General features: G+C 41.1%; 1 protein-coding gene across 1 annotated transcript in view; it reads left to right on the top strand.

Moving 5' to 3' along the window:
* The window catches only part of COL22A1 (collagen type XXII alpha 1 chain), a 208414-nt gene that overhangs the window by 73048 nt on the left and 123014 nt on the right, over window positions 1–12352 (top strand). The window contains exons 6-11 of the mRNA XM_030445839.1: window positions 1686–1961; window positions 3006–3086; window positions 3706–3819; window positions 4327–4371; window positions 10565–10618; window positions 11392–11427. Of these exons, the coding sequence (XP_030301699.1) occupies window positions 1686–1961; window positions 3006–3086; window positions 3706–3819; window positions 4327–4371; window positions 10565–10618; window positions 11392–11427 (606 nt within the window). The remainder of the gene's footprint in view (window positions 1–1685; window positions 1962–3005; window positions 3087–3705; window positions 3820–4326; window positions 4372–10564; window positions 10619–11391; window positions 11428–12352) is intronic.

Genomic DNA, 12352 nt, shown 5'->3' with positions numbered 1-12352 from the left:
CAAAAGGATTTGGGGAATTCACAGTAAAGCATAGGTGCACTTTGAGGACTTAGATGAGTTTCAGACAATGGTAAAAGGTTTATATGAAAATTATTATCAGCTGCAGATTGTTAAGTGAAACATGATTTACTGTGCTACATTCATTCCTAATTCCTGTGGAGCAGGAATGTGTGTATCACTCAGCATTTCCTAGAGACAGCTGAAAACTAAACAGCTTCCCTAGGGAGAGAAAAAGCACTCAAGACTATCTAGTATTTTAAAAGAGCCTTAAATTGTGATGTCAGAAGTGCCTCAGAGCCTCACAAGTCTTGTTTCACATACAGTTAGTAATAGTTTGGCCATCACATTGCAGACCTGTGTAGCTTTCAGGCTTCAAACGCTTCTGAGCTAATGCTGCTACCAGCTGGCATCTCAGCACAGCACTCAGCTGCATGGAGATGTTGGGTCAGATCTCCAGCATACCCTGGGCTGCTTGTATCAGGCACAGCTCTGTGCTGAGGTGGCCAAACTCCTTCCATCTCTGCAGCTTGTGGATGCAGTTTAGTCCTCTGGCTCTGTAATTTGCTCCATTCCCTGATGCTTGCTGGTAACTGCCTGTCTTTGATAAAAGAAGAAATCATTCTGTAAATGAACTAAAATATAATGTCTTCAAACACCTGTTTTTCCTGCTTCATAGCTTGTAGCTGTGTTTTTCTATTCAAAGCTTCTGAAGTAAAATGTGATTGGTGCTACAGCTCAGCAGACTATTTTCATCCCAGGGAATGAGGCATTTGTTTATGTCCCATAGGATGGTTGAGGGCAAATGATGGGACTAAATCTCTACAACTACCTGAAAGGAAGTTGTGGCAAAGTGGGTTTTGGTCTCTTCTCCCAAGTAGCAAGTGATAGAACAAGAATAAATGGCCTCAAGTTTCACCTGTGGAAGTTTAGATTGGATGTTAGGAAAACTTTCTTCACTGAAAAGGTTTTCAGGCACTGGAACAGGCTGCCCAGGGAAGTGGTTGAGTCACCATTATTGGAGGTATTTAAAGGTGTCTAGATGTGGTGCTTATGGAAATGGTTTAGTGGTGAATTTTGCAGCATGCTCGGTTAATGGTTGGACTTAATAATCTTAAACGTCTTTCCCAACCAAAATGATTCTAAAATTCTGTTATTCTAAAAAGCACAGAGCCTGCTGGGAAGTACTGGAAGAGTGCACAGGATAGAGGGATTCAAAACATGGTCAGCTTTGTGTATTTGCCTTTGAGCAATTGCCTTTGCCTTTTTTTTTTTTTCTGTTTGCCTCTGTCTATTTCCCTCTGACATGTGCTATCACTGAGTCATGGCCAAGCATTGCTTGGGAGGTATCATGGTGGAATGTAAAGAATTGTACATTACAATTGGGATTGTAATTTTTTTACTGATGGTGAATGTACAGAAACTGTGTCAAGGATTATATCCTCACAAGAGAAGGCTTTAGATGATCATGGATCTGCACCCAAGCTTGTGTCCTGCCCTGTCTTATTGGCTAAAATAGGCTACTTGTCCCTTTCTCCCACAAGCTTCTGTCCTTTGCTGTTTGCTTGCACTTCTTACCACATCCCGCACCATCCTTCACTTTGGGATGTCAGTCATGTTAGAAAGCAGGCAGGAGGAAGGAGAAGGCTTTGTACTTTCTTAGAAAAATCACTTCTGTCTGCTTGCAGGTCTCGATCCGACTGGATGGGGAGAACAAAGCTCTGGAGTACAATGCCATCGGGCTCACTAAGGATGCTGTCAGAGTCGTCTTCCGAAACGCACGAGTCAGCGACCTTTTTGACCGCAACTGGCACAAAATTGCCCTCAGCATTCAGTCCAAGGCTGTCTCATTGTACATAGACTGCAAACTTGTGCAGGTTCTGCCTATTGAAGACAGAGAAAATATTGACATTCAAGGAAAGACAGTGATTGGCAAACGCTTATATGACAGCGTTCCCATTGATGTAAGTATTGCCTGTGCCTGTTGGAGCTGGGGTAACATTCAGCGTTGGGTTTGCAGTATGTCAATGAAGTTTTGGGGGTTATGACCCTTTCCTGATGCAGCACCTCTGAAATGTTACCTGTGCTACACAGCTAAGACAGATTGGCATCTCATCATGCATAAGACTTGTCATCTTTTGGTGTGAGACTGTCAGTATCTTGGTAATAAGGATTAAAAATAAACTATTTCATCTTTCTGTCTAGTACCAGAATGTGTTATAGCTAAAACTGGAGATAGAAACATCCACAAATACCATCAAACTGGGTACTGAACACATGTAAAGGCCTTTTGCTATCCGATCTTGGCACTGTGAATGTTTCAATCTGCAATAGGAAGAGATGAGATATAAAATAAATCTTGCTAACTGAGGAGAGTCACGATATATTCTCAGTTTCTCAGAAAAGATATCTGAGAATAAATCACTCTTGCTCCAATTAAGCTGAAGTTGAGATCTCTGTGTTGGATGTGATCATCCAGCAGCAGTGTTAAACTAATGTAACTTATACATGATCATTTGGTGTTTTGAGACTTGTCTAATCTTTCTTAGCTGTGCAAAGTGGACGAAATGTGCATATTAAATCTTCTCATAGCGTTTCTCACGCAGGGGTAACCAGTCAGAAGATGCACGGCACAACAGGAGAAAAAATTTATGTCTAGATGAAATTCCAGGACGGATAGAGGTGGCCAGAATGTGTCTTCTCAGACAGAAACTTGGCCAGGACATAAGGATTACCATGCCTCCTCATTTGCATGAAAACCTGTACTAGAATGCCAATAAGCATATTCAGGGTCTCATTAGATCAGTACACTTAGAGGACACTGAGAAATTGGTGCATTGTTGGTAGAAGGAGATAGATATTGACTACAGGATCCACAGAATCGCTATGAATTTAGCCCCCTCTGGTTTTCATTTGTATTCATCTGCTCTGTTTGCATCCAAGCAAAAGGACATGGGGTCTTTAATAATTCACTATCTCTGAGAGTATTGCTTCACTTTGTCTTCTAGTTTGATCTTCAGCGGATGGTTATTTACTGTGATTCTCGGCATGCTGAGCTTGAGACCTGCTGTGACATTCCCTCTGGACCAGTGAGCTTCTTTTTTGTCATTTATTCATTTTCACATGAACATTCTTTGTGTAAATCTTGTTACATAAATCAGGGAATATATGACAGGGTGGGATTGTAATTTTTTTACTGGTGGTGAATGAAGATTGGTAATGCAGCAGTGCCAGTAGAGGACCACTGCAGAGGGTTGAGTATGAGGAATTTGAAGTTTCTTTGAAGTTTCCACATTGATCTTTTCTTGACAAACTGTCAGGGGAAACAAAACCCTGAAGTGATGATGGAACAACAGAAAAGCATGAATGAAACTATCAACATGTTTCCCACTGGTTTTCTTTGGAAAAAGCTAAAATGGTGCCAGTTGCTGCTTAGTTTCCTGTGCCCAACTCTCATTAGAAACTTCCACCCTCTTTCCTCTTCTCCTCTCGATCTTGGTTAAAGAGATTCATTGTTCATTTTGCCACTTTTTTCCCTATTGCTTGAATGAAAGGCTTTCGTGGGATTTTCTTCCTCGCTAGAATATGTTTAACAGCGTGTTATCCAGTAATGCCTATTTGGTTTCTCTGAAGTGGGTGGAAAATTCAGCTTTCTAGCAATCAAAGGATTCATCATAACCTGTCATGACCTTGGGTATTTGGATGTAGTGCCAGGTCACAGTCCTGACAGAAGCACCTCCCCTGGAAGTGAGGCCAACTGTTGGCAGCGAGCAAGTTGGCCACCTCAAGACTTTCAACTGCTCCTGTCCTGCTGGCCAAAAGGTGAGTGATGAGATGAGTGTGTTTCATTTGAAGCATTGTGGTATGACACCATGCAAGTGAGGTGTAAGAAGGGCTGTATTTGTTTGTGAAGCAGTTCAGGACCCAGAGGTAGAAACACTTCACAGAAAGAGACAGAGATGTGTTGTTCACAGGTGGGATGTCTGTAGGGATAATTCTCTTTAACTTATTCAGTGATTTTGATCATGCTGGTACTCCTGGTGACAGCCTTGAAAACCAGGTGGTTATTCTTATGCATTCCAGTTGTGTTCATCCTTCTTCAAATAAAAAGGAAGAGTAGTTTTAAAAATAAGTTTTCTTGCTTTGCTGTCTGTGATTGGGACCACTGGGAGGCCAGCTTTGTTGACATTGGTCTGGAGGATATGTCAGTTCTCCACTAAAACCTAAAACCATTTCTGTTGTCCTCAGTTGTTGTAGTATTGGTCCCCTCACTTTCTTATATAATGAGTAGATCCATCAGAATAATTTTTTTTTTTTTTTTGTTCTTAGGGGGAGAGAGGTCCATTTGGCCCTGCAGGTCCTAAAGGTCAAAAGGTCAGTAATTCATGCTAGTTAATTTAATTAATAAAAGCAAACAAACAAACACACACACAAAAAAAGACCCCAAACAAACAAACAAAAAAAAAACAACAACAAAAGAAAAAAAAACAAAAACCCAAAACAAAACCAAAAAACCCCACAAACAAAATCCTCAACATTTTTGGAGTCAGTTGAGAAGCTGAAGATTTGAGAAGTAAGAGTCAGTTTGGCAAATTACTGAATTCAGGTAGTTTTAGATCACAAGAGACTCTGACCACCTTGTATCTCTGTTCTAGGTTTGCATCTGTGCTTCTCTGGGGCTGCTTTATGTCATTCCATAAACTATGTTTCAGAATCTTTTCCTGTGGCTCCTAACCTGGCTTTTCTGCAGTTTAGTGTCATTCACTAGGTCACACACAGCTTTCAGGAGTCTCCTAGATAACCATGTGCAGTTTCTGTGTTGTGCCTTGCTCAGTAATATCAGATATCCACAGGTTAAGTAGCAGCCACACAGCCACCCTCTACAAATTTTCCAGAGAATGGGGCAAAGGTTTTGCCACAATATGTTATTCTCAGCAAGACTGTCTGAATCATGATGTTAAATATAGGCCACTTTCCTCAATACTCTTCCTCCTAGTTAACAGGGTGGGAGAGTTGTTGTGATGTCTGCTTAAAGTTTCACAGTGCAACCTCTGTGTTATCCCACATATTCTTCAAGCTTCTTTGATATGCACACGTGCATTCAGCATCCATTTTAATTGTGTGCTCATTTACCAATAGAGCTGTGAGACAATTGACTTAAAGGCAGCCTTTGTACTGGTAGGAATCAAAGTTTCAAAATGTTGCTGAAGAGGTGAAAGTTGCTGGTTGGTGGCTCCCAGGTTCACCATCTGTGTGATTAAGGTGTTTGGAAGCAATTTGTATTCAGAACTATTTCCATCTGAATCACTTCCAAAAATTCAGTCACCAAATTTGATGAAGAAACAAATTTCATCCCACCAGAAGTTGCTCAGTTGTGAAACTGTGTGGGACAAGAAGGGAGAAGACCCTGAGCCTTGGAAGGTCAGATATCCTCAGCAATATGTTGTAGGTTTTTTTGGCAAAGCTTGGTCTGCTGTCTGCAGGGAGGAGTTTTGGATGATGAGGAGATGTGTTTTGGAATTTGTTTTCTGCTGGCATGAAAGAACATGGGTGGATTAATGCTCAGATGTGCCTGACTGAAACCGCTAAAACGTTTCCTTATGCTTCTATGTGCATACAAATAGCAACTTTCTATTTGAATTCTTGACAGCTTAAATGATGATGGGCTGTACTGAAGAATGGCAGAGCCATGAATGTTGTGAGGAGGTTGCAGAAGGACAATGATGATAATAATAAAAGCACCCTGCAGTAACATCCCCTTGTCTTTCACTGCTTTGACAAGGTCTGTATAGCATGGGATGCTGCTGGGGTGCAGGAGATACCAGTCAAGTACAAAAAAGTGTCTATCCAAGCACAGCACCGACAGGTTTTCTGTTACAGCTCCCCAAATGGCTGCCCCACTCCTGTGGGTGAGTTACTGAAGAGCTCTGCAGGTGTGTGTGGCTTTTCCCTGTCTGTAGTGGTCCAAGACTTGGATAAAGCCATTGCAGGACTGGGTCACAATCTCAGGGAGCTGAGGATGAGGCCATTTGAATCCAGGCTCTGACAACAATTTGATATAAATGTAATGATTTGAGACGAATGGCATAGCTTCTCTGTCTGCTAAATAAGGAGAGTAATAGATTTGTCTCCTGACTTGCAAAAATGTGATTAAATAACATATACCACTCTTGAAAGAAGTTATTGCATTTCTATTTCCAAGGCCTAGCATGTCACACTCCCAGCTCTGTGTGCAGGAACTAATATTTTTCTCCTCCTCTCTCTCTCTCTCTCTGCAACATTACTGAGTTACCCAGGCTAAAATTCTGGCCATGGGGAAGAAAAAGAATGCTGTTTGCAACTCCCCTATATTACCAACTAGCACTTAATGAAAGACTGAGGCCCCACAAAAATATGAGTGGTTTATACATTATGTGGTTTATACATTATGTGGCCCGAAATATGGTTTAGGATCATTCAGCTTGTCTCCTAATTTCTAATTTGCAAAGGCTGTGCTTTAAAGCTTTGTTGTTGTGTAATGAGGAGGGCTGGAAAGATTTTTTAAGATAACAAATACCAAAGATTTTCATTTGTTACTTGAATCCAAGAGCTGGGGCTTCAAGCAACAGGAAAAAAAAGTATTGAAAAATCTCTATTATACTTTTAAGTTTGATGAAAACATGCTAGAAAGTTAAGTACAGCATAAGAAAAGACCAAGCAAGAGTTCACTAAGCAGAGTGGTGGGAGTAAGCAAATGAATAAGGAAAGAAATTATGAGAAAAAAATAGAAAAAGTGTCATCAGGGTTTTGAGTCAAAATTCATCGTTTTCTCTATAGGCATTGTCACTAGTGAACATCTTTTATTTGAAATGAATTGCAAATATGGAATCAACTCCTAAATAACAAGGGCTGAAAGGATATTCAGGTAGGCTGCAGGTACTTGAGCTTTATCCAAAAATATTTTGCTGGCAGGTAGTGAGAAATGCCCTATGAGAGACAGAATGACTCTACAAGAACCCAGGAAATCAGCAGATTCAGTTGTATCAAAAAAACACCATCAGCTGGTGGGAGTCACCAGAGAAATGAATCCCACCAGGGAATACTAATAGGAAGAGAGGTCAGAGTTAAAAAACACAAAATACCTCCTTTACCCCAAAACAGAGATCTTTGGAGAGGATGACAAAGGTAAGTAGACTGTAAATAACCATCTCTAAGCTAAGACAGTTTTTACGTTTAGTTTTTAGGTTTAGTTTTGTGGTTTTGTTCATTTGATTGGGGTTTTTTGTGGGTTTTTTTTAGGGGGAAAGGAGAGGAGCCTGAGTGGTTTTTTTACTGTTTATTCAAAGAAGAAATAATGACTACATGGTTCTTTTTGCTTTCTTTTTAAAAATACCACTGTAAGGGTCTATTAAGTAAAATGAATGTGGCTGTTTTCTCTCTGAATTGAAGATGGAGAGATTGAGGTTCAGGCTTTGCTATCCTGAGCCCCTATAGCTTATCCTGTCTTTCAGGGGAGGGGATGTGTTTTGGAAGGAGACACAGTTAAGGATGATACTGGGGACAAAGGAGGCAGGAGGTGGCTTTGGAAGAATTGTCTAATATGTTCTGTTGATAAATTTTGGATGCTGATGACAGTGAAGTCTAATTTGCTTTCCTTTCATGCTTGCTCTGGATGTTGTGGTGTTTGAAGGCTGCCTGGCTGAAGCTCTAGGCTGATGGTCAAAAGGCTCCTGCTCTCTTCCAGAGCTGAGACTGATCTGAGTTTAGAGAAAATCACTTGTCTGTGAGAGCTGGTTTTGCCCACATCATAGAGATGACATTGCTTACTTGCTTGCAGGAAGTTTATGAAGTCCTGTATGTCAGACATGCTCTATTGGAATGTGTATTTTTTTCCTCCAAATTTGAAAGGAATTTTTCCCCTTTAGGAAGGGCAGGTCATGCCTGACCAACCTGATCTCCTTTTATGATCAGGTGACCCAACTGGTGGATGAGGGGAAGGCTGTGGATGTGGTCTACCTGGACTTCAGCAAGGCCTTTGACACTGTTTCCCACAGCATCCTCCTGAAAAAACTATCAGCCCGTGGCTTGGACAGGAGCACCCTGTGCTGGGTTAAGAACTGGCTGGAGTGGTGCTGAATGGGGCTGCATCCAGTTGGCAGCTGGTCACTAGTGGTGTCCCCCAGGGATCAGTGTTGGGCCCGGTTCTGTTCAATATCTTCATTGATGATTTAGATGAGGGGATTGAGTCCATCATCAGCAAATGTGAGGATGACACTAAGCTGGGGGGGAGTATGGATCAGCTGGAAGGCAGGAGGGCTCTGCAGAGGGACCTGGACAGACTGGAGAGTTGGGCTGATTCCAATGGGATGAGGTTTAACACAGCCAAGTGCCGGGTCCCGCACTTTGGCCACAACAACCCCATGCAGCGCTACAGGCTGGGGACAGAGTGGCTGGAGAGCAGCCAGGCAGAAAGGGACCTGGGAGTCTGTATTGACAGGAAGCTGAACATGAGCCAGCAGTGCGCCCAGGTAGCCAAGAAAGCCAATGGCATCCTGGCCTGTATCCGGAACAGCGTCGCCAGCAGGTCCAAGGAAGTGATTCTGCCCCTGTACTCAGCCCTGGTGAGGCCACACCTCGAGTACTGTGTCCAGTTCTGGGCCCCCCAGTTCAGGAAGGATATTGAGGTCCTGGAGCAGGTCCAAAGGAGGGCAACCAGGCTGGTGAAGGGACTCGAGCACAGACCCTATGAGGAGAGGCTGAGGGAGCTGGGGCTGTTCAGCCTGGAGAAGAGGAGGCTCAGGGGAGACCTCATCACTCTCTACAACTCCCTGAAAGGAGGTTGGAGCCAGGTGGGGGTTGGGCTCTTTTGCCAGACGACTTTCAACAAGACAAGAGGGCATGGTCTTAAGTTGTGCCAAGGGAAATTTAGGTTAGATATTAGAAAGAATTTCTTTACAGAGAGGGTGATCAGACATTGGAATGGGCTGCCCAGGGAAGGGGTGGATTCTCCGTGTCTGGAGATATTTAAAAAGAGACTGGATGTGGCACTCAGTGCCATGGTCTAGTAACCGCAACGGTGGTTCAAGGGTTGGACTCGATGATCTCTGAGGTCCCTTCCAAGCCAGCCAATTCTATGATTCTATGAACTTAAGTGATTTAATAGAGATGGCTGCTCAAAAATTTTTACCAGTTTTGCCATGGCCTGCTTGAATTGACTATGAAATTTTTTCTGCATACATGCTTTTCGCTCTGTGAGGTTTCTTTCTTTTGGGAAAAAAAAAAATCACAGGTTGAAGAAAGAAACTTTCATATTTCTTGTGATTACAAAAGCCTGTCTCCATCTGAGGAAAAGAAAGTATATCCTGAAAAATGTTCCAGAGTCAGGTGTAGCTAAGCACATCTTTTGGGCCATAGGTCAGGACAAATTGAATAGAACAACAAAATTAAATTCTACTGTGGTCCTTATAGGAAGATTTGAGGAGTACAGGGTTCATTGGACTTAGTGCTACCATGAGTGGAAGGTGGAAGGTCCTGCACCAGATATGGCACAGTTTTTGGTTGGTGCCATGTCTATACTGAAGCCCAAGGCACCTGAACTTCCTACAAGCAACAGATGATGGAAGTCTTGGCAAAGAGTCTATCTTCAGGTGTTCCTTCTTCCTGCAGGGAAGGGCCTTATGTGGAAATGTTTTGCAGGGTTTTTTTCCTGCAATTGCTGTTTTGTTACAATTTTTAGTTCTGTATCTGATGAGTATTTATAAAGTGATGTATCTTCGATTCTTTATCCCTTTCACCTCTGTTCTTTTTAGGAGGCAAGTGAAGAAAATTTCATTGGTTATTGACTGACGATTTTTCTCTTTTCCTCCTTATGTATTTGCATCTCTGGTTTTCATTCCTCTACCCATCATAATTTTTATGTTTTCAACTGTGTTTTTTCTGGGATTCCTTCCCTCTCTTGCATTAGAGCAATCAAGGAAGAGTGACTTTGTGTGTATTGCTCACTCCAGTGAGGGGAGGAAGGAGTCAGCTGGTCATGAAAATTGAGCATTATTGAAAAAAATAGGCCTTGCATTATTTTTTTTTTAAACAGCTCTAAAATCTTGACAATATTTACAGGTTTATATTTTCCATATTGTTTGGTGTGCACCCTCTAGGCCTTATGCAAACCACCTTTCAAAGTCCTTCCTGGCTTGATAGAAAACAAGGACTTCTGAAGTGTCCCACAGGAGAAAGCTCTCTGCCTTACCAGTGTGCTCTGAAGGCCTCTAGCAGGATTTCTATTTGAAAAATAGAATCCATTTGAGAACTTGGACATTCAAGTCAGTATAGATGCAATGAGGTACACCCAGTCCTTATGGTAGGAGCAGAGACAAATGAGACCAGAACCATCCACCAGCTCAGTCAAAACCTTGTATTTCTTTCCTCCCAAAAAATCAAAGCAATAGAAAGCTGATCACAAAATACAAACATGCCCCACAAATGAGTCCAACAGGAGGGTGCAAAAGGAAATCTCATTTGTTATTTCTATGCCTGTCTAGCAAGGAACGAGTTAACTCCATGGGATTAACACCCTTTCTTCTTTTTCAAGGGAGAAACTGGAAGCTACGGGCTTCCTGGACTCAAGGGAGAAAAAGGAGAGTCAGTAAGTAAGAAATATGAGAATGATTTTACATAAAGATGGAAATAAAAGTAATTATTTTCTCCTTTATGGTGAGCACTTGCTCACAATGTCAATGTGCTCTGTTGAATTTGTTCTCACTGATGGATCCTAAGAGAAAAGCTGAACTTTCTGGAAGCCACTGGCAGTTTTTGGGAATGGGGAAATGAATGGCTTCCTCCCTGAATTCAACAATAATGGACCCATATATTTTAATTAGAAGGCCAAAACTGACTTGTGAATATTTGATTTTAGAACAGTTACACATCCAATGAGAACAGTATGAGGCAACTGAACACAAAGAAGATGCAAATCTCTCTCTCTACTTTTACATTCAGATGACCAAGATGCTGCTTTCCCCAGCTGCAATTAATGCAAATGCCAGACTGAGTTTTTAGGAGAGAAAAACTTTAACCCCATGTAAAATTCATTCGAATAAGGGTTGTTGGCATCTTTGATTTTGGAAATGTAATATCAGACTCTACCCTGAATAGAAAATAAGATGTTTTCCTGGCTGCAGTAGGAGAATCACAGATAGGTTTTCTATTTTAATTTGTCACTGAATTATTACCAAGGAATTATGGCCAAAAAAAAATACTTTTCCTATAGTAGCTGTCCTGTGATGTATGAATATATATATATATATATGGATATATAGGTAACTCTCAGATATATAACAAGGAAAATATTAAATAATTATTTATAGTGTTGTTTGACATTGTTGCCATCTAATATAAATTTTCTCCTTTTTTTTCTAGGGCAGCCCCTATTTCAGAGGAGAGAAAGGAGAAAAGGTAGGATCTAATCCTTCATTGCTTCATTGTACTAATTAAATGACAGTCACTTTTTTCCTTTCGTAGCTCAGAGGTTTCTTCTGGAGTACACAAGAGGCAGATGGGATACAGCTGGATCTTTGTGGGGCACTTTTTCTTTGTGCTATGTCTCATTCTGCAGAAAAACTTTTGGGTGTTCAGTGCTATTCCCTTTCATGGTTTTTGAGTTCCCATTACTCACTGGTCATGTAAAATGCTATCACATTAAAATAATAATTTTTGTGTTGTGGAAGAATTGGTGAGTTCATGGAGGATAATGTGGTAAAGAAGCTGTCTGGAAGGATGAAAACCAAAGGGAAAGTGTAATTTTGAGTTCATTGAATTTTTCAACAGGATTAAATTTTGGTCATGAGGTGATTGCCACATTGTTTCTTTTCATTGGATGTTTTCATTTATAACCTAAAGGAAAAAAGTGGAATTTTTTGTTGCCGCAAGTATTAGGTAGGACAGAGTATTAAGGCTTAGAGGTTAAAACTGAGGATACAGAAAAAAACACTGAAAATTGCTAAGTTGTCTATCTTGGAAAATACATTCAGTGGTGAGCAACAACAAGTTGGTCTAGCATGCTAGAATAATTTGCATTTACAAAGATATTTGGTTCTAGGCAATTATGACTGTAAATTTTCCATTCTCCAAAATGAAATGAGGCTGCAGACCTAGTCTGCAGAGGACTCTTTTTCTCTCTGCACCTTCTTTCTCCCTGTAGCTCCATATCATACCTGGTTGTGGGAATTTTCCTTATTACAAAAATTAAATTTCAAGTTGTGGGGAAAAATGTAAAAAAGGTTGACATGATGGTCTAGGTTTTGAATGGATTTTTAAACTAATAAGTAAGTGCTTACACTCAAAATGGGATTAAGAATCCTCAGATCTGTTTTCCAGAGCA

The sequence above is a fragment of the Calypte anna genome, chromosome 2 (assembly GCF_003957555.1).
Source record: "Calypte anna isolate BGI_N300 chromosome 2, bCalAnn1_v1.p, whole genome shotgun sequence".
Lineage (NCBI taxonomy): Eukaryota > Metazoa > Chordata > Aves > Apodiformes > Trochilidae > Calypte > Calypte anna.
Note: the sequence above shows the minus strand (reverse complement) of the source record. Positions and strands in the feature narration are given on the sequence as shown.